The sequence below is a fragment of the Scyliorhinus canicula genome, chromosome 2 (genome assembly GCF_902713615.1).
Source record: "Scyliorhinus canicula chromosome 2, sScyCan1.1, whole genome shotgun sequence".
NCBI lineage: Eukaryota > Metazoa > Chordata > Chondrichthyes > Carcharhiniformes > Scyliorhinidae > Scyliorhinus > Scyliorhinus canicula.
In genome coordinates, this window is record NC_052147.1 from 92,360,953 (window position 1) to 92,384,106 (window position 23,154).

General features: G+C 50.9%; 1 protein-coding gene across 2 annotated transcripts in view; it reads right to left on the reverse strand.

Annotated features, from left to right (window-relative positions):
- LOC119956118 (cytosolic phospholipase A2 zeta-like) overlaps positions 1–23,154 on the reverse strand; it is a 194,768-nt gene that overhangs the window by 102,164 nt on the left and 69,450 nt on the right. For both annotated transcript variants that reach the window (XM_038783011.1, XM_038783003.1), the window contains exons 9-10: positions 22,825–23,003; positions 1,407–1,520 (exon numbers count right to left, since the gene is read on the reverse strand). In XM_038783011.1, the coding sequence (XP_038638939.1) occupies positions 1,407–1,520; positions 22,825–23,003 (293 nt within the window). The remainder of the gene's footprint in view (positions 1–1,406; positions 1,521–22,824; positions 23,004–23,154) is intronic.

A 23,154-nucleotide genomic window follows, 5' to 3' on the forward strand; every position in this document is an offset into this window, starting at 1 on the left:
TCTCATGGCAGTCAGGCAGCATTGTGTCCCTAGCACCAACCACCCCCAAAGGCACATGTTAACACCCCCCACCCTATCACCCCTCTCCACCACCGTCACCTCCTCCCCTCAAAGCTCTACCCCCATTCCCCTCTGGGCCACGATGCAGTCATGTGCCTTGTCTTGGGTCTTGCAGTAGCTGCTCGTGATGGGGCAGGCCTTTCTGGTGTCCCCGACCACAACCGCAACCCCAGGAGTCGACAGGTCTGCGAAGATGAAGATACTGACATGGGCGGGAGCCCCAGACCCATCTCCCTAATCCCATGTGCTTTAACTTATGCAGGACTTTGCCAGAAGCCTTCTGAAAGTCCAAATGTACCACATCTACTGGCTTCCCGTCGTCAGCTCTATTAGTTACACCCTCGAAGAGTTCCGGTAGATTTGTCAAGCATGATTCTCCTTCAAAAATCCATGTTGACCTGCCGATCCTGCCACTATTTTCTAAGTGCTCTGTTATAAGATCTTTGATAATGGATTCTAGAATTTTCCACACTATCGACGTCAGCCTTACTGGTCTATAATTCCCTGTTTTCTCTCTACCTTCCTTTTCAAATAATGGAGTTACATTAGCTACCCTCCAATCTGCAGGAACCGTTCCAGAGTCTATAGAATCCTGGGAAATAACCACCAATGCACCCACTATTTCTAGAGCAACTTCCTCAAGTACTCAGGGAAGTGTGGTCAGTGTACCTTTGATTCAGAAGGCACAATATTCAGTTTTTTAACAAATGTGAAACTGAAGTCAAGGCCACTGTGCTCAAGATTAGATAACCTTTCAATTATTTGACTTCCAATACCTACGCTTCACCTTCTATGCTTCGTAGTGTTGAAATGCACATTCACAGTTCCTCTCACTCAGGGACATATTCTACACTGGGCAACCAGCAATAAATCCAATTTCCTACACTGGAATCATAGAGCCTTATGGCCTGTGCCAACTCTTTGAATTTACATTCGCAGCTGTAGCATTTAAAAATAAATTTTAAACAAACATCACTGAATCAGATACCACTATCAGACTGGACTGATGGGGAGAGGCGGAAATGGAACGCTGCATCCTCATCGGTTTATTGGAAACAAAGGAGGCCAGGATATTTTCAGTTCAAGATGAACTGGATTAGGACATTTGTTTTTAAATTAGCAGCATAATAGAGTCTGGCATCAGCTCATAATGGGTTTTCAGTAGCCAAGCTATTATGGAGCTAGTAAATGTTGCAAGAATGCTAATTTGATGCAGCTTCAAAGACACTGTTGATCTTATCAGTTATGAACAAACTGAACACGCGTACTTAAAACAGATATAGAAACATGCTACTGGTAGGTAACCCAAGAGAAGGAGCTGACCAATTGCTTTAAACACTGCTCACCTTGCTAAGAGGCAACGCCATTTCCACCTTCTGTCCAATAGGAAGCTTATACAGGGGCTCGGTCCCTGAGCCTACCACATTGGTTTCCTTCATCATTTTTACATGCAAATAATCCTGTCACAAATGGAGAGGTGTTGTTAAAAGAAGGAGTTTTCATACGTTGAAGCTACAAGTGCACTGTTTATCTGCTTCACTTCTGCTATATGGAACATTTTATTCCCATCGTATACTACTGTTTTTAAAGTAAGGTCCCACCCCACTTTCTTCGAACAACTGATCATTTGCTGATGTGGCCTTCTACGGACAGTCAGTACCTCATTTTAGAGTCCGGTCAGTCAAGATCATCAGGCTGAGGGGGAGGAGGACAATGGGAGGGAGACAGGGAGGAGGAATATAACGGAGGACAATCCATCTTGCCCTCAGGTGATGTTCACCTCTGTGTCCCTTTCCACCACAATAAGTGGTGTTACTCACTCCAGCCACTGGGTGTTGAGGTAATTGAAACATTCCACACTGTCTTAGATAACTTGGCATGAAGAGAGATTAGACCTGCACCGTATCGTTCAAATACTTGTTGCATCAGCTATCTGTGACGAAAGGAGGATTTTAGGAATACTGGCTTTTAAATATTGGGATAATTTTAAAGGTTAAAAGCCTGGGGTTATAGTGTGTTTGACTTCAGTGGTCCTGTTTTTACAAAGGATTTTGTTTTGTTTCTAGGAAGCAGCAGGTGCAATTGCCAGAGGAATGTGGTTTGACTGGGAACTTGCTGGGGAGTTAATGTAATTTTGCAGCCTGCAGAGGTAGTTTGTTTTCAACTTGCAGAGAAGAGGTCATTGCTAGGTGGAGCCCAGCAAAGCAGAGGCAGTGAGTTTTTGGAGATTCTTTGGGAGAGAGAGGAGCTGAATTCTGATCTGCCTGACCACACTTCTCTCAGTAGGAGAAGTCATAAAAGCGTAATAACATGGAAAACAGAGCAGTCTTGTCTGGGGACAAGGAAGAAGCTGAAACACACCAGGTGAACCGGCTTTTTGAGGATAGTCTGCCAGAGTCTGTAGGGATTTCAACAGGAGCCCAATCTGTTTTATAAAGCAAGTATTACTTTATGCCCTGCTAATTTTTAGATTGAAAGCTGTATGTTTATTTTCTTGTTGTTTAATGGGAAATTGAGTAGTAGTGTTAAGGGGTCATTGTAAGCTGTTCTTTTTGGGTGTGAAGTTAAGAAGTTTAATATTATATTCATAATAAAGTTTTGTTTTAGAAATACTAAAGCCCTATTTCGTCAAGCAATCACTCCTGGAGCGAATCATTCTTTTTGCATAATGTTAACTAAAATATTGGCGTTTCGGATCGGTATCCTAGCCATTTTGAGATCGTAATATCAGGTGAGCTCTATTCTTCTTCCACTGGTAAGTGAACTATAAATCAAAATACTGTGCTTTAATTTGTGAACAAGAATTGACAGAGCTCTTCAGTCCTTATAAAACCATTGAACAATACAGCAAAGGCCACTCAGTCCATCATGTTTATGCTGGCTCTTTGAAAGAACCGATTAATCCCCTTCTCTGTTCTTTCCACATAGTTTTGCAATTTTTACTCCTTTAAGTACTTATTCAATTCCCTTTTCAAATTTATCATTGAATTTGCTTCCCACTACAATTTCAGGCAGCGCTTTCCAATTGATAATAACATTCTATGTAATTTATTTTTATATAATGTTTAAGTGTATTTCCCTTTGTACTCTCCATGTCTATGACTCATTTAGTACCTTAACCATGTTCCTTGCCTCTACAAGAAAGCTCCATTTTAGAGGTTAATCAGCCCATCTTTCTTTCTAAAGGCAAGATCCCCAAGCCTGTTCAGCCTTTCCTTAGTTCTGCATTTTCTCCAGTGCTTCCATATTCCTTTTGTAAGTTACAAATGAGAACTATGCATAGCACACTAAGTGATCATCTGACCAAAGCTCAATCTTCTTGGGCAGTCCCTCAGGGTTGAGGATGACTTGCTTCCACTCCGGGAGGTGGGTTCTGCGGTGGCTGAATAGTCCAATCCTGGATCCACAGACTCTGCCACAGGTTTGGCAGGTGGTGTTTGATGAGGTCGGTGGAACGGACACTCTGGTTTTTGCGCTCACCTTCCGCTTTTAATGCTTGGCCTCTGGGTGTTCCACAATGCGAAGCTCAAGGTGATTGACGTCTTCGCAAATGCTTTTTCTCCAGCTTGTGCGTTCTAAGGCAAGTGCTTCCCGCATGTCAATGGGAAATGTTGCATTCATTTAGGAAGGCTATCAAAGTGTCCTTGTAGCGTTTCCTCTGCCCTCATAGTGATTGGTTGCTATTGTGGAGCTCGGAGTAGAGCACGTGTTTCTGGAGTTTTGTGTTAGGCATGCGGGTAATGTGGTCCATCCATTGCTCTGATTGAGTGTGACCAGTGTCTTGACACTGGGGATATTGACCTGGGAGACACTCACGTTGGCACGCCCTGCTAGTGCAAGTGCAGGATTTTGGGGAGGCAACATTGGTGATATCTCTCCAGGAATTTGAGGTGCCTGCTGTACATTGTCTATGTTTCTGATGCATACAGAGGGGCGGGGACCACGGCTGCTCTGTAGACCATGAGCTTGATGTTGGATCAGAGGTCTCAATCTTCAAACATTCTGTTCCTCCGGCCTCCAATGACTGCACTAGCACATTGGAGTTGATGCTGGGTTTTGTCGTCATTGCCTGCTTGCACCAAGAGGTTCCCAAGATACAGGAAATGATCTACATTGTCCAGAGGCTCGCCGTGGATCTTGATGGTCAGGGGACAGTTTTGAGTGGCAGGAATGGGCTGGTAGAGAGCCTTTATTTTCCAGAGGCTCATTCTCTCATATGCCTCGGTGAATGCGTTGATAATGGTTTGTTGCTCAGCCTCTGAGTGTGTGCGCACACAGGCGTATTCTGTGTACTGACACTCGATGAAAGAGGTTGGGGTGCTCTTGGTTCTGGAGGCATCGTTGGTTGAACAGTTTCCTGCTTGTACGGTAGGTTAGCTCCACCCTGGCAGGGAGCTTAAGGATGATAGGATGGTGTGTTGCTGCGGGGAAGATGGAGAAGAGCGTCAGTGAAATGACGCAGCCCTGTTTTGACTCCAGTTTGCACAGGTATTGGGTCTGTGGTGGTTCCGTCAGTGAGGATCACGCCTTGCATGTCAAATCCCTAGGTGTAACATAGGGCAGAATCTTGCATTCTGGAGACTAAATGTGGTGGTGGTTGATCAAGTCAGCATGATTCCCACTGGATGGCTGGTCTAATTTGTCTACCCAATTTTCCATTTTTGAAGCTCATTAATTATGTACGAATGAGGAGCTAATTGAAACTCGTGTGAGGATGGGCAGCCATTCTTCCGTCTAATGGGATTGAAGGTCCTGGTACCGCATTTAAACGGCACCCGTACAAACACTACAGGCCCAAATGTAATGTACGGTTCTGCTTGATAAACTCCCTGCACCATGATTCAGCGGGGTCCCACTGGGGACTCTCCACCAGGCCATCCAGGAACAACACGGGATCCTCTTTCAAGGGATAGGAACAGAGTGTCCTCCCACTTGACTACGCCTGCCTGGGAGGTAACCAGGGAGGTCAGTGTCTGTGGCCAACACAAAAGGCAGAGGTCTCGGACACTTGAAGACTGCTGGATACCAAGTCCCTGCTAAATCCGAGTCTAATGATGAGCCTCTGCATTCAGCCCTGCAGGAAATGTCGGAGATTCAAAAACACGCAGCGGAACATCAGGCACAATTGTCAAAGGCCATCACCAGACTAGAATGAAGGTCGGAGGAGTCTGTCCACTTTCTGACTGATGTTGTAGCTCCAGCATGCAAGCACACCAAAGTCTCTATGGGAAGGGTGGCAGCTGCCTTGGAGACCCAAGTCCAGCAGTTTCTGCCGGATCTGTGCTTGGACCTACACACCATCGCTTTTAGACATGGGCGCGTTCCAGGAGTGGCTAGGCAAGAGGTGGATGGAGCCCCATGGCCTCCCTCCAGGTGCCACTTTTTCTCATGGATTTAGAGAGGTCCTTGGGCACCTTAAGGAAGGAGAAGCTCCAGGCAGAGACTCCAGGGGTACCGATGCAGGACACTCCAAGGCTGTTCTACTGCTCCAAGTCCCCTCTGCCCATGACCACATCAAATCCAACAGGTCAGGTTGAGAGGAAAGTGTGCCTGTCCCAGAGCAGGGATCCGTAGCAGGCCAGGGCCTCCGGCCTTGGGTACCCAGAGGGTGCCCACCAAAGTAATCTGACATTTATCTCCACCTCTGCTATTGATGTCAGGGTTGTACATAGATGAAGTGGTAGGGTTAGAAAAATTAAAAAGTTTGTAATGCACATTGGTGGCACAGGTGTTCATTCACTGTCTATCATCTTCACCATTGTAAATATATTTGGCATTTTTTCTTTTCCAAATCACAATGGTTAACTGATGTGATGCAAAGCTCCATCTTTATACAAAATGAGCACCCTTCTCCCACCAATTATCTTCCATCTGGGGCGGAATTCTCTGACCCCCTGCAGGGGGTCCGTCACCCAGGAATCGGCGATTCTCCGGCCCGCGGTGGGCCCAAGTCCCGCTGCCTACAGGCCAATCCCGCTGACGTGGTTTCAACCACTTCTGGCGGCGGCGGAATGGCGGCGCGAGCGCCCCCCCCCCTGAGATCCTGGGGGGAGCGCAGGGCAATCGGACCCCGGGGGTACCCCCACGGTGGTCTGGCCCGCAATCAGGGCCCATCGATCGGCCGGCGGGCCAGTGCCGTGGGGGCACTCTTTTTCTTCCGCCGCCGCCATGGCATCCACCATGGCGGAGGCGGAAGAGACCCCCCCCTACCGCGCATGCATCAGTGGTGACGTTAGAGGCCGCTGACGCACCGGCGCATGCGCGAACCGGCGAAGGCCTTTCGGTCAGCCCCGACGCCGGCTGGCCGGCATCAAAGGCTGTTGGCGCCAGTCAGCGTGGCGCCAACTGCTCCGGCGCGGGCCTAGCCCCTAAAGGTGCGAAGAATTCTCAGGGGAGAATCACGGCCCTGGTTCCTCAGTTCCAAAAATGTCTCACTCAAACACATCACAGAGAATTGCGTTTAGCTCCACATCTGGAACATGAACAAAGGCACTCCCCCGATGTGAAAATGATGGCCGGACAATATACATGTTACCCTTGTATCTCAGGCAGACATTGTTTGGCCTCATGGGAACTGGTCATCAAGGTTAATGATTATCCTGATGCTGCCGCACTGAAGTGTATAATTGTGGATGTTACAAAAATTTGCCGTGACCAATGTTGGTCTTTTCTCCCATATCATGCTGTAAGATTCTACGCTGCCAGTGTGGTGCACACTCGCTCCTTCATTTCCATAATAACTTTCATAGTTTAAAAATATATATATTTTAATTCAAAATTTTCAACAATTTTCAACCAAACACTCCAAACAGAAAAAGAAATAAAGCATAATACAAGCAAAGATTACATGTGGGGCTTCCAACAAAATACAATAGCCCCCATTTAACAAATAAACAAGCCAGCAAGGAAAAACGTCCCACTCCAATCTAAACCAAAAAAGAAAAAACAATCGCCTCCCCCCTCCCCGGGGTTGCTGCTGCTGTTGACCTCCACCTAACATTCCGCTAGAAAGTCTAGGAACAGTCACCACCGCCTGAAGAACCCCTGCACAGACCCTCGCAAGGCAAACTTTATCCTTTCCAGCTTGATGAACCCAGCCATGTCATTAATCCAAGCTTCCACACGAGGGGGCTTAGCATCCTTCCACAGTAGCAAAATCCTCCGTGGGGGTACCAGGGACGCAAAAGCCAGAATACGGGCCTCTTTCGGCTCCTGTATTCCCGGCTCGTCCGATACCCCAAATAGTGCTACCCCCCAGCTCGGCTTGACCCGGGTGTTCACCACCTTGGACATAGTCCTCGCAAAGCCCCTCCAAAATCCATCTAGCGCCAGGCACGTCCAGAACATATGGGGGTGATTAACTGGGCTCCCCGAGCACCTCACATATCTGTCCTCCACTCCAAAGAACCTACTCAACCTCGCCCCTGTCATATGCGTTCTGTGACCAACTTTGAACTGTATCAGGCTGAGCCTGGCGCAAGAGGAGGAAGAATTAACCCTACTCAGGGCATCAGCCCACAGATCCTCATCCAGCTCCTCCCCAGCTCCTCCTCCCACTTGCCCTTCAGCTCCTCCACCGAGGCCTCCTCCTCCTCTTGCAGCTCCTGGTGAGGAAATGAATAAATGAATGTGATAAAATTAGAATTATTAGTTAAGATAGGATAGTTAGTAGGGCCGGCTGATGGTAGGGGGCTCACAGACAAAGAACAAAGAGATTCAGCCAAAGCCTCTTTGAAACTATCGGGGGAGGGTGGCCGCATGGTCAGAAGGTGAAGAGCATGATGGGGTTACAATGCAAAGTGACCAATTAGGATATAGGGCCAGGTCAGAAGGTGTATAGAATGACCAATGGGAAGCTTATATGTGACTCTTACTGTGATTTTGAATACATCAGCAGAAACCCTTTTGTCTTCTGTCTCACTTACTGCGGAACTCACAGGAGGCAGCTGTGTGTCCTGGAGTTCTCCCAGTAGGCCAGCCTTGCAAGTTAGTTATTATTAAATGATACTATACCTACAAATCCATCTCTCGTTTTATTGAGCCAGACTACCGGGTGAAGAATTTGTAATCAACACTGGTACATCGCCGAGACCTTACCATCTCCAACCCATAACCCCCGAGATCACCCTGCCCTGAATCCTGTATGCTGGAAGCAGCAGGAATTCCCTCACCTGTCATTTCACAAACGCCCTCACCTGCATATACCTGAAAGCGTTCCCCAGGGGTAGTCCAAATTTCTCCTCCAGCACCCCTAGGCTCGCAAACGCCCCATCAATGAACAGGTCCCCCATTCTTTTGATCCCATCCGATGCCAGCTCAGAAACCCCCCGTCCATCCTTCCCAGAACGAACCGATGGATCTCCCGAATCGGGACCAAATCAAGGCTCCCATCTCGCCCCTGTGCCGCCTCCACTGCCACCAGATCTTCAGAGTTGCCGCCACCACCGGACTCGTGGTGTACCTTGTCAGCGGGAGCGGCAGCGGTGCCGTCACCAGTGCCCTCAGGCTCATGCCCACAAAGGACACCATCTCTAGCCTCTTCCACGCCGCCCCCTCACCCTCCATTACCCACTTACGAATCATCGCCACATTGGCTGCCCAATAATAGCCACATAGGTTCGGCAATGCCAGCCCCCCTCTGTCCCTGCTACACTCCAAAAACACCCTCTTCACCCTCGGGGTCTTATTCGCCCACACAAATCCCATGATGCTCCTGCTTACCCGTTTGAAAAAGGCCTTGGGGATCAAAATGGGAAGACACTGGAACACAAAGAGAAACTTCGGAAGGACCAAAAGCTCCTTTCCGCCCTCTTCAGCGGAAGCTCGTCCATCCCCCTTTCCTGGTCCCCTGGATACACCACAAAGAGTTCACTCTTCCCCACGTTGAGTTTATACCCCGAATAGTCCCCAAACTCCCTAAGGATCCGCATGACCTCTGCCATCCCCTCCACTGGGTCCGCAACATATAACAACAGGTCATCGGCATATAACGACACCCGATGTTCCTCTCCCCCTGAACCAATCCCCTCCAGTACCTGGACTCCCTCAGTGCCATGGCCAACGGCTCAAATGCCAGTGCAAACAACAAGGGGGATAAAGGACACCCCTGCCTCGTCCCCCGGTACAACCAAAAGTACTCCGACCTCTGCCGGTTCGTAGCCACACTCGCCACAGGGGCTTTGTATTGTAGCCTAACCCAACTTATGAACCCTTCCCTGAACCCAAACCTCCGCAGCACTTCCCAGAGATACTCCCACTCCACCCGATCGAAGGCCTTCTCCGCATCCATAGCCGCCACTACCTCCGCTTCCCCCTCCACCGAGGGCATCATAATCACATTGAGGAGCCTCCGCACATTAGTATTCAGCTGCCTACCCTTCACAAATCCCGTCTGGTCCTCATGAATCGCCACCGGGACAGAATCCTCAATTCCCGTGGCCAAAACCTTCGCCAATAACTTAGCATCAACATTGAGGAGCGAGATCGGTCTACACGACCCAAATTGCAATGGGTCCTTGTCCCGCTTCAAAATCAAAGAAATCAGCGCCCTGGACATTGTCGGGGGCAAAGTCCCCTCCTCCCTCACCTCATTAAAAGTTCTCACTAGCAACGGGCCCAGCAGGTCCATGTGCTTCCTGTAAAATTCAACCGGGAACCCATCCGACCCCGGGGCCTTCCCCGCCTGCATGCTCCCCAAACCCTTAACCAGCTCCTCCAGCCCAACCCGTGCCCCCAGCCCAACCACCTGCTCCTCCTCCACCCTCGGGAACCTCTGCTGATCGCGGAATCGTCGCATCCAGTCTCCCCCACCGGGGGCTCAGACCTATGCAGATCCCCATAGAAGTCCCTAAATACCTTGTTTATTTTCACCGCACTCCGCACCGCGTTCCCCCATTTATCCCTAACTCCACCAATGTCCCTCGCCGCCTCCCTCTTACGAAGCTGATGTGCCAGCATCCGACTCGCCTTCTCCCCATACTCATATGCCGCCCCTTACGCTTTTGTCCATTACGCCTCTGCTTTCTCCGTAGTCAGTAAATCGAATTCCGTTTGGAGGTTCCGTCGCTCCCTAAGTAGCCCCTCCTCGGAGGCCTCTGCATAGCTCCTGTCCACCCTTAATATCTCCCCCACCAATCTCTCCCTCTCTTCCCCCTATGGGCCCGAATGGAAATTAGCTCTCCCCTAACCACCGCCTCCCAGACTACCTCCACCCGCACCTCCCAATTGTCATTGGCCTCTAAGTATCCTTCGATACCCCGAATCCGCCCGCACACCTCCTCATCCGCCAACAGTCCCACATAGAGGCGCCACAATGGGAGCTGGTCCCTCTCCTCCCCCTGCTCCAGCACCACCCAATGCGGTGCATGATCTGAGATGGCTATGGCCGAATATTCCGATCCCTCCACTTTCGGGATTAGCGCCCTATTCATGATGAAACAATCTATCCGGGAGTAGGCTTTATGAACGTGGGAAAAAAAAGAAAATTCTCTAGCCACCGGCCTAGCAAACCTCCATGGATCCACTCCCCCCATCTGGTCCATAAACCCCTGAGCACCTTGGCCGCAACCAGCCTCCTACCCGTCCTGGACCTATAACGGTCCAGTGCTGGGTCCAGCATCGTATTGAAGTCCCCTCCCCATTATCAAGCTTCCTACCTCCAGATCCGGAATCCGACCCAACATGCGTTTCATAAATCCGGCATCATCCCAATTCGGGCCATACACGTTCACCAGCACGACCCGCACCCCCTGCAACCTACCACTCACCATCACATACCGACCTCCATTATCCGCCACGATGTACAGCGCCTCGAACGACACTCGCTTCCCCACCAGAATCGCCATCCCTCTATTCTTCACATCCAACCCCGAGTGAAAGACCTGCCCAACCCACCCCTTTCTCAGCCTAACCTGATCTGCCACCTTCAGATGCGTCGCCTGGAGCATAACCACATCTTCCTTTAGTTCCTTTAAGTGCGCAAACACCCGGGCCCTCTTGACCGGCCCGTTCATGCCCCTCACATTCTAAGTTATCAGCAGGATCAGGGGGCTTCCCGCTCCACCCGCACCCTCCAGTCCCCCAGGCGGCGGACTCCCACCCCGACTCTCTCTCCTACCTCCAGCTCTCCCCCCCCCTCCCCCAGATCCTCATCTAGCCATTTTGCTCCCCCATGGCACTCCCGTAAGTCAGCTGACTCCTGCTGACCCCGGCCTCTCCCGTCATTCCAACGACCCCCCCAGTGTGAGAATCCCCCCACCTCCCCCTGGCAATCAGTGCGCGCTCCTCTCCAGTAGCGCCCTTGCCCCCGTCCCCTTTCTTCCCTAGCGTGGGAAAAAGCCTGCACTTTCCACCCAAGTCGGCCCCGCCCCCTCTGGTGTAGCTCCCTTTTTGCGGCCTAACTCCAGCTCCCCATCCCGGGGCTTCCAACCCCCCTCTTCCTCCAACTCCGACACCCACACTCTCACATCAAATCCATTCACCCAACCCCACCCAGCACCAAACAAAAACAGAACATTCCCAAAGCACAGTAACCCCCATAAGCACCGCCCCACGACAAACTCTCAGTTCGAGTCCAACTTTTCAGACTGAATAAAGGTCCACGCCTCATCTGGCGTCTCAAAGTAGTGGAGTCGATCCTGAAACGTGACCCACAGTCGTACTGGCTGAAGCATCCCGAACTTCACCCCCTTCCGATGGAGAACCGCCTTAGCCCGATTGAAACCAGCTATCTTCTTGGCCACCTCCACACTCCAGTCCTGGTAGATTCGGATCTCCGTATTCTCCCACCTGCTGCTCTGTTCTTTTTTGGCCCATCTCAGGACGCACCATGAAGCGGTGGAATCTCACCACTACAGCCCTTGGCGGCTCGTTGGCTTTGGGTCTCCTTGCCAGGACTCGATGAGCCCCGTCCAGCTCCAGGGACCTCGGGAAAGCTCCCGCGCCCATCAACGAATTGAGCATCGTGACCACATATGCCCAGGCACCGGACCCCTCCACTCCCTCAGGGAGACCCAGAATCCGAAGATTCTTCCTCCTCGACCGATTCTCCAGGTCCTCAAATTTTTCTTGCCACTTCTTATGCAGCGCCTCGTGCACCTCCACCTTCACCGCCGGCCCAAGATCTCGTCGTCGTTCTCCGAGGCTTTTTGCCGCACCTCCTAGATCGCCGCCCCATGGGCCTTCTGGGTCTCCACAAACTTCTCAATCGATGCCTTCATTGACGTTAGCATTTCTGCCTTCAGCTCCGCAAAGCAGCGTTTGAGGAACTCCTGCTGCTCCTGTGACCATTGCGCCCACGCTGCTTGGTCTCCACCCGCCGCCATCTTGCTTCTCCTCCCTCGCACTTTTCGCTGCTCAAAAATCACATTCTTGACCGCTCCACTCCTGGTCCAATCCATACAGTGCCGGGGGAACCGTACTGTCAGCTTCCCATACTGGGAACTGTCAAACAAATGCTGTTGGGGCCCCTCAGAAGAGCCCAAAATTCCGTTCCTGGCGGGAGCTGCTGAACGTGCGACCTACCTCGGCATAGCCGCAACCGGAAGTCCAATAATTCTCATAGTTTTTTTTAAATAAATTTAGATTACCCAATTATTTTTTCCAATTAAGGGGTAATTTAGCGTGGCCAATCCACCTACTCTGCACATTTTTGGGTTGTGGGGGTGAAACCCACGCAGACTCCACACGGACAGTTTTCCAGAGCCGGGATCGAGCCTGGGACCTCAGCGCCGTGAGGCAGCTGTGCTAACCACTAGGCCACCGTACTGCCCATAATTCTCATAGTTAATGACCACAGCAAGTTGTGTTAGCAGAAATAAGGGATGCCACCCTAGGCCACATATTTCCTGCTTACAGTGGTGTCAGGCAACACAAAGACATTAAACCAAAGAAGGATAGATCAAACTATTTTCTAAGTGGCAGAGAAATTTAGGGATCTGTGTACAGAAACCACTAAACAGAAAATGTTAGACTAGAATGTGTTGCAAATGATGTTGCGTCTAAACAGAGCTCTAGCCACCGGTTAAATCTCATCTGGTGTACTACATTCATTTCCGTGCCTCAGGAAGGACATGTTGATTCTGGAGGGGATGAACACAGATTCACCAGAATGGTATCAAGTATAAAAATGTTAAATTGGAATGACAACTTTCATAGATAAAGCTTGCATTTCCTGGAGTGTAGAAGATTAAAAGATGATCTAATTGAGGTCCTTAATATGGTTAAAATGACTTAAGAGTAGGTAAAGATATCCAAGTAGCTATCGAAATAATGACATGGGTATGTGGTCAAAAGCTCAGATTAAGGTCAAAAATAACACCAAGACTGTTCAACCCTCAGACAGACTCTTTTTTTTTTAATAAACAATTTTATTGAGGTAGTTTTTGGCTTTATAAACAGTTACAGACATCATCAGAAAGGAAGCAAAAAAGGCAAAAATGTGCAAACATCCACGTACTTTCAATACTTCCATCATACCGTATTGCACAAGCCCGCTCCCCTCCCACCCGTACTACCCGCCATATTTTCCCTCCTACTCTACTCTACCCCCCCCCCCCCCCCCCCTCCCCCCAGCTGACGCTCACTCTCCCGCAAAGAAGTCAATAAATGGTTGCCACCTCCGGGTGAACCCCTGCACAGATCCCCTCAAGGCGAACTTAATTTTTTCCATCCCCAGGAAACTTGACATGTCCGCAAGCCACCACTCAGTCTTCGGGGGCTTTGAGTCCCTCCACGCCAATAATATTCGTCGCCGGGCTATCAGGGAAGCAAAGGCCAGCACATCGGCCGCTTTCTCCCCCTGGACGCCCGGGTCTTCCGAAACCCCAAAAATTGCCACCCCTGGACTCATCACCACCCTTGTTTTTAGCACCTGGGACATGACCCCCGCAAATCCCTCCCAGTACCCCCTCAGCTCAGGGCATGCCCAAAACATGTGCACATGGTTCGCTGGTCCTCCCGCGCACCTAGCGCATTTGTCCTCTATCCCGAAAAATTTGCTCATCCGAGCCACCGTCATATGGGCCCGGTGAACGAACTTAAATTGGATCAGCCCGAGCCTTGCACATGTCGCGGTCGAGTTTACCCTACTCAGGGCCTCTGCCCACAGCCCATCCTCCATTTCCCCGCCTAGCTCCTCCTCCCATTTAAGTTTCAGTTCCTCTGTCTGGGACCCTTCCTCCCTCATGAGCACCTTATAAATACCTGAGACTCTACCCTCCCCTTCGTCCCTCCCAGAGACTATTCTGTCTAGGATCCCCATTGGCGGGAGGCGCGGGAAAGATGGGACCTGTCTACGAACAAAGTCCCGCAGCTGTAGGTATCTAAAATCATTTCCCCCTACCAACCCAAATTTCTCCTCCAAGCTCCTCAAACCCGCGAAGCTCCCTTCCAGGAACATATCACCCACCCTTCCCGCCCCTGCTCGCCGCCATACTCGGAACCCCCCATCCATACTGCCGGGGGCAAACCGATGGTTGTCGCAGATTGGCGCCCAGACAGACGCCCCCATCTCCCCCACATGCCTCCTCCACTGGCCCCATATCCGCAGGGTCGCCACCACTACCGGGCTGGTGGTGTACTTGGCCGGCGGCAGCGGTAGAGGAGCCGTGACCAGGGCTTCCAAACTGGAGCCCCTGCACGAAGCCGCCTCCACTCGCTCCCAAATAGACCCCGTACCCACCATCCACTTCCTTATCATAGCGATGTTGGCCGCCCAGTAATAATTGACCAGACTCGGCAACGCCAGCCCTCCCTCGCTGCGGTTCCTCTCCAACATCGCCTTCTTCACCCGCGGAGACTTTCCCGCCCAGACAAAGCTCATGATCAGCCCGTTAACTCTTTTGAAGAAGGACTGTGGGATAAAGATCGGGAGGCACTGAAAAATAAACAAAAATCGAGGGAGGATTGTCATCTTTACAGTCTGCACCCTCCCTGCCAGCGACAGCGGGAGTGCATCCCATCTCCGAAACTCTCCCTTCATTTGCTCCACCACCCTGGCCAAATTTAACTTGTGCAGCCTGCCCCAGTCTCGCGCCACCTGGATTCCCAAATACCGGAAATTTTCCTCAACTAACCTAAACGGTAGCCCTCTCAATCTGTTCTCCTGGCCCCTTGCCTGTACCACAAACATTTCACTCTTGACCGTATTTAATTTGTATCCTGAGAACTGGCCGAACTCCCTCAGCATTCCCAGTATAGTTCCCATCCCGGCCACTGGGTCCGACACGTACAGGAGCAGGTCGTCTGCATAAAGAGAAACCCTATGTTCAACCCCGCCCCTCACCATCCCCTTCCAACCCTCTGCGGCTCTCAGCGCAATCGGCAGCGGCTCTATGGCCAGCGCAAACAGCAGCGGGGAGAGCGGGCAGCCCTGCCTGGTCCCTCGGTACAACCTAAAGTACTCCGACACTTCTCTGTTGGTCCTGACGCTGGCCCTCGGGGCCTGATATAATAATTTGATCCAATCCACCAATCCCTCCCCGAACCCAAACCGTCCGAGCACCTCCCATAGATATTCCCACTCCACCCGGTCAAAGGCCTTCTCGGCGTCCATAGCCACCACTACCTCCACCTCTCTACCCGCCGGGGGCATCATTATCACATTGAGCAATCTCCTCAGATTGGCCGCCAGCTGCCTACCTTTCACGAACCCCGTTTGATCCTCCCCAATCACCTCCGGTACACAGTCCTCCATTCTACCCGCCAGTACCTTTGCCAGGAGCTTGGCATCTACATTAATCAGGGAGATTGGCCTGTAGGACCCGCACACCTCCGGGTCTTTACCCCGCTTTAATATCAGAGATATGGTGGCTTGTGACATCGTCGGCGGCAGGGTCCCTCTGTCCCTTGCCTCATTGAAAACCCTCACCAAGACCGGGCCCACCAGCTCAGAGAACTTCCTATAAAACTCTACTGGGTATCCATCCGGCCCCGGGGACTTCCCCGACTGCATGGCCTTTAGGCCCCCCAATACCTCCTCTACTCTAATCGGGGCCCCCAGCTCTTCCACTCGCCCCCCCCCCAACTGTTGGGAATGTTAACCCATCCAGAAACCTTTCCATCCCCTCCGGTTCTTCTGGCGGCTCCGAAGTATACAGCTTACGATAGAAGTCCCGGAATACCCTATTCAATTCTGCCGGATCCTCCACTTTGTGCCCCCCCTCGTCCCTCACTCTACCTATTTCCCTGGCCGCCTCCCTCCTCCTAAGTTGCTGCGCTAACAGTCTGCTAGCCTTTTCCCCATACTCGTACACCACTCCCCTCGCCTTCCTAAGCTGTTCCACGGCCCTGCTCGTGGATAGTGCCCCCAGTTCCGCCTGTAGCCTCTGCCTTTCCCTGAGTAAAACCTCCCCCGGGGACTCCGCGTGCTCTTCATCTATCCGGCCCATTTCCCTGACCAATCTATCCATGTCTGCCCGGTCTGCCTTGGCTCTATGGGCCCCAATTGAAATCAGCTCCCCCCGCACTACTGCCTTTAGCGCCTCCCACACGGTCGCCGCTGAGACCTCCCCAGTGTCATTCACCTGCAGGTAATTTTTTATACATTTCCAAAGCCTCTCGCAGATCCCCTCCTCCGACAGCAGTCCCACATCTAGCCTCCATTGCGGGCGTTGATAACTCGCTCCCCCGAACTGCAGGTCCACCCAATGCGGGGCATGGTCTGAAATGGTAATTGCTGAGTATTCCGTGTTCTTTACCTCCCCCCTACAGTCCCTGCTTAGCACAAAGAAATCTATCCTGGAATATACTTTGTGGACGTGCGAGTAGAACGAGTAGCCCCTTCCTGTTGGCTGTCCCTCCCTCCAGGGGTCCACTGCCCCCATTTGCTCCATAAACCCTTTCAGCTCCCTTGCCATTGCTGAGAGCCTACCCGTTCTGGGACACGACCGATCCAAAGTCGGGTCAAGGACCATGTTAAAGTCCCCTCCCATTATTAGCCTGCGAGAATCCAAGTCCGGGATCTTCCCCAGCACTCTTTTAATGAAGTCCACGTCATCCCAGTTCGGGCATATATATTCACCAGCACCACTCTTCTCCCCTCCAGCCTGCCCCGTACCATCAGGTATCTGCCCCCCCTGTCTGCGGATATGCCCTCTGCCTCAAATTGCACACGCTTGTTGATCATGATTGCCACCCCTCTGGACTTCGAGTCCAAGTCCGAGTGGAAGACCTGGCTAATCCAGCCCTTCCTTAGCCTGGTCTGGTCTGACACTTTCAGATGTGTCTCCTGCAACATAATTACGTCCGCCCTCAGGGCCCGCAAGTGCGCGCACACCCGCGCCCTCTTAACCGGCCCATTCAGTCCCTTGACGTTCCAGGTGATCAGCCTGGTCGGGGGGCACATCCCACCCCCCCCACCCCGCCGGTCAGCCATAGCCTTTCTCGGGCCGGCCCCTGACCCGTGCGTCGCGCCCTTCCTGGCCCGCCCTATAGCTGCCTCCACCCTCGACCTCCTTTCCAGTGCCTATTTCAAGTCCCTCTCCCGTCAGCAGAACAACCCCCCCCTCCCCTAACCCCATCCCCCAATACCCCCACCCCTGCCATCTACTGGCTATAGCTTTCCCCCCCATCTGACTTCCTTGACTAGCCAATCTGCTAGCCCGGTGACTCAACACTCCGGCGCCTTCCTGTCCCATTCCCCTTGTTTCCCCGCCCTCCTCCCCACCCACTGGGGCAAGCCGGCTCCAGTGTCTTCCGCGAGCTGCACAAAAAGCCCAAACAGGAAAAAAAAAGGGAAAAAACATAGAAAAAAGAGAAAAAGCACATAAATGTCCATGAACAAAGGAAAGAGTCTCAAATGTTCCGTTTGGCCCCATTGGCCCAGCAAACCGTTGAGCAGCAGTCCAGGCACATTCGGCGTTCCTCCCCACAGAAATCCTCGGGCCCTAACTCGTGTCCTTAGGGCCTCCTTTCGGGACCATCCCCAGGTCCCTCACAAAATCCATCGCTTCTTCGGGCTCGGAAAAGTAGTGGTGTTGACCCTGGTGCGTGACCCATAGCCGAGCTGGGAACAGCAGACCAAACTTCACGTGCTTCTTGAACAGCACCTCCTTGACATTCTTAAAGGCTGCTCGCCGCCGAGCCACCTCCTGGCTTAGGTCCTGATAGATGCGGAGCACACTGTTATTCCACGTGCTGCTCCTGGCGCTCTTTGCCCACTGCAGCACCCGCTCCTTGTCCACGAACCTGTGGAACCTAATCACCATCGGGCGGGGGGGGGTCCGCCCAGCCGCCCCTGCCTTGCCTGCACCCTGTGTGCCCCCTCCAGCTCCAGCGGTCGCGGAAAGGCTTCGGCCCCCATCAGCTGCTTCAGCAGGTCTGCTACAAACGCTGCAGCATCAGCTCCCTCCGCCCCCTCCGGGAGGCCGACCATCCTCAGATTGTTCCTGCGGACTCTATTCTCCAGCTCCTCTACTCTGTCCAGCAGTCTTCTCTGCCGCTCTTTCAGGCCGTCCACTTCTAGCGCTGCAACCGTTTGCGCATCCGCCTGCTCCTCCACCGCTTCTCCCAGCTCCTTAACTTTAACATCCTGGGCGTCCAGCCTCTGGTTCAGCTGATCCACCGCTTTCTGGATTGGGTCCAAGCTGTCCCGCTTCAGCGCTTCAAAACTGGACTTCATTACCTGGAGCATGTTATCCAGCGGCAGCTGGATTGCTGAGTCCGGGTTCCGTGTGTCCGCCATCTTAGGTCCCAGGTAATTTTCTTCCGGTCCTTGTCTCTGTCCCTTTTTCTCCTTCTTCTTCTGCTTTCTGGAATCCCGCTGTTCCATATGCCGCAGCCCGCTCCTCAGCGCCTCCGCTGCCGCTTTCCTTCGCCCAGCTCCTTCAATTTTACCTCTTGGGCATCTGAAGTGGGTCCAAGCTGTCCCTCCTCAGCAACTCCAAACTTTTTCTTTTTCCCTTTGTCCTGGAGGAAGGAAGGTCCGTGGGTCCGCCATCTTAACCTGCAGGTCAGCTTCCTCCTTCTCTCTCTCTCTCCTTCTTCCTCACCTGCTGGCCTCCCACACTTACATCCTCTGCAGCCCGCTCTCCTCCTCTGTTCCAGGCAGCCTTTCTGCCGCCTCCGTAGTCCCGCTATCGCGGGGAAACAGCTGTTCCAGCCGGCCGGAGTGAGAGCCCACCGAATGTGCGGCTCACTCGGACATCGCCGCCACCGGAAGCCACCCTCAGACAGACTCTTAGGCGAGGGATGTAGTCCATGGCTCAGAAATGGAGTTTGTGGTAGACACCGAAGACATTGGCTTTGATCTTCTCAATATTCAGTTGAAGGAAATTTATTTTTGTCCAGAACTGGATGCTGGACAAGCAGTCTGGCAATTTACAGACATAGATGGTAGCATAGTGGTTAGCACAAATTCTTCATAGCGCCAGGGTTCCAGGTTCGATTCCCAGCTTGGGTCACTGTTTGTGTGGAGTCTGCACGTTCTCCCCGTGCGTGAGTTTCCTCCGGGTGCTCCGGTTTCCTCCCACAGTCCAAAGATGTGCAGGTTAGGTGGATTGGCCATGATAAATTGCCCTTAGGGTCCAAATTGCCCTTAGTGTTAGGTGGGGTTACTGGGTTATGGGGATAGGCTGGAGGTATGGGCTTGGGTAGGGTGCTCTTTCCAAGAGCCGGTGTAGACTCGATGGGCCGAATGGCCTCCTTCTGCACTGTAAATTCTATGAAATTCTATGGGATAGAGCTTAGGATCCCGGCCCTGGATCACTGTCTGTGAGGAGTTTGCACATTCTCCCCGTGTCTGCGTGGGTTTCACCCCCACAACCCAAAGATGTGCAGGCTAGGTGGCCACGTTAAATTGCCCCTTAATTGGAAAAAATGAATTGGATATTCTAAATTTAATTTTAAAAATTTAAAAAAAAGAGATAGAGCTTACTGTCATCAGACTACCTGTGGACTAATGATGCTGTGTTTCTGGATGATGTCACTGAGGGGCAGTATATAGATGAGAAAGTGGAGGTGGCCAAGAACAGATTTTGGGGGACACCAGAAGCAACAGTGAGGGAGTGGGAAGGGAAGCCACTGTAGGTGATTCTCTGGCTATGACTGAATAGAATACAATGGCCCAGGTGAGAGCAATCCCATCCAGCTAGATGAGGTGGAGAGGTATTAGAGAAGGATGGTGGGATCAACTGTGTCAAAAGGTTGCAGATCATAGATCATAGAATTTACAGTCCTGAAGGAGGCAATTCGGCCCATCGAGTCTGCACTGGCTCTTGGAAAGAGCACCCTACTTAAGCTCACACCTCGTAACCCACCTATCCCCGTAACCCACCTTTTTGGACACTAAAGGCAATTTATCATGGCCAATCCACCTAACCTGCACATCTTTGGACTGTGGGAGGAAACTGGAGCAGCCGGAGGAATCCCACGCAGACACGGGGAGGACGTGCATACTCTGCACAGACCCAAGGTGGGAATGGAACCTGGGATCCTGGAGCTGTGAAGCAACTGTGCTAACCACTGTGCAACCACTGTGCTATTGTGCTGCCAGAGAGGTCTAAGAAGAAAAGGAGGGATGATGCTCCTTTGCCAGAGTCCCATAAGATGTAATTTGTGACTTTGATAAAAGTTGTTTTGTTACCACGGCAGCAACAGAAACATAATGAGAGGGATTCCAGAGACGACTGGTTGGAATTTGGGTGACCACAAGGACATTGGAGAGGAAACTGAGGTTGGAGCTGGGCAGTAGTCAGCATGAATCAAAGATTGTTCTTTTAGGACTGGGATGATGGTGCAGTTTTGAATGAGAGGGGCACAGTATCTGAGGATAACAATATCAGCTAACAAGGCAACCAGGGTGGAAAGTTGGGTGGTGGCAGTTCAGTAGGACCAGGGTCAAGTGAGCAGGTGACAGTGCATTTTGGATACAGGATATTATTATTACTAACTATATATACCCAGCTGTTTGGAAAGCACCACCTGAACTCTCGACCTCAACCACAGCTGAAGGGCAACAGCTGAATGGGAACATTTCCACCTCCAGGACACACAACATCCTGACCAGGTTATGGATCACCATTCCTTCATCTTTGTGTGGTCAAAATTCTGGAACTCCCTAACTAACAGCAGTCAAAATGCCCTTACACAAGGTTGGAGTTATACTTAGCACAAAGGAAGATGTTTGTGGTTGTTGGAGATCAATCATCTCAACCTCGGGACATCACTGCAGGAGTTCCTCAGAGTACTGTAAAGGTGCAAACATCTTAAACGACTCCATCAATGACCTTCCCTCCATCATAAGGTCAGAAGTGGGTATATTCACAGATGATTGCACAATGTTCAGTACCATTCTTCATGACTCCCAAATTCTGAAGTAGCCCATGTCCAAATGCAGCAAGACCTGGATAATATCCAGGCTCGGGCTGATAAGTGGCAAGTAACATTCACACCACGCAACTGTCAGGAAATAACCACGTCCAACAAGAGAGATCTTCCCATCTCCTCAGGACATTCAATAGTATTGCCATCGTAGAATCTCCTCTACTATCAATATTCTGGGAGTTACCATTGACCAGACCCAGAACTGGACCAGCCACATAAATACTACAGATACAAGAACAGGTCAAAGGCTGGAAACTCTGTGCAGAATAACTCACCGCCTGACTCCCCATCATCTACGAGGCACACGTCAGGAGTGTGATGGAATAATCCCCACTTGTCTGGATGAGTGTAGCTCCAACAACATTCCAGAAGTTCCAAGCCACCCAGAACAAAGCAGCTCTTGCTTGTTTGGTACCCCATCAACCATATTAAATATTCAGTCTCTCCATCACCAGCGTATAGTGGCAGCTGTGTGTACCTCCTGCGAGGTGCAATGTAGGAACTTATCAAGGCTCCTTCGACGGCACCTGCCAAACCCATGACCTTCACCAACTAGCAAAACTAGGCAGCAGATACAGGGGAACACCATCACCTGCAGGTCCCCCCCAAGTCACTCACCATCTTGACTTGGAAATATATCGCCATTCCTTCACTGTTGCTGGGTTGAAATCCTAGAACTCCCTCCCTAACAGCACTGTAGGTATACCTACAGCTCGGACTGCAGGGATTCAAGAAGGCTGCTTCATCACCACCTTCTCAAGAGGAATCAGGGATGGGCAACAAATGCAGGGCTAGCCAGCGACGGCTACATCCCGTGACAGAATAAAAAAGCATTACAATAGTTCAAGCAGACAGCTAACCATCCAGGAATGATCGATAAATGCTAATGTCCCCAACCCAAGAATGAATTGAAAACAGACAATGGGATTGGCTACATGACTGGAGATTTTGGGAGAATAAATGGAATATTTAGGTGCAGTAAGAGGTGGTTACAAATTTCCATTTTTATTGTGGAAGTTGGAGAACTTGCTCGTCACTTCAGAAAATCACTTTTCTGAAGTCATTCAAAACTATTCTAACTGGTTAAGAAACGGCAGCAGCCATTATGAATACAACATATTGATGTTTGTGAATCAGTCATTTTTCCCTTTTGATAAAGTTTACAATTTGTTGATTGATGAGCTTTAAGAGTTGGTCATGAAAACATAGAAATTACCTAAGGCTAAACATATATCAGCTTTTATTCAAAACAGACCAATCCCACTTAACCTGCCTTTTCACTGTCCCTCAATTACTTCTCTTCAGAAACATGTTCAATTGTTGCATAAATTAGCACAACAGCAATGTTCAATTGCCCTCCCTGTTCAATATATGAAAGGTTAACTGCACTTTCCCTAAACAATGGTTTAAACTAAGTAATCAGGATGTGGAAAGGTTTCTCACCCGCAGGTCTGAGTTGGTTTGAATCAAGTCAATCTTCAGTTTTGGATCCAAGTTCTTGTCTATGTGGAAGCGAAAGTTTTCGTTCCACACAGGATTTGATAGAGGTTTGAGACTAGTGGTCTGCTCCTCTTCATAGGCTCCATCAACTTTTATAGTCATATTATACTCTGCATTAAGATCTGCAAGGGCAAAATAGGATTTAATGAGCACAAATAGCTTAAAAAATAAAAGATGAAAATGATGCACACTATCTTATGCTCGCATTGGGTGGTCTCAGCCACTGGCTGAAAAGCTGACAAGAGTTCTTTGAAGCCCTCGTCTGGGAAGGCC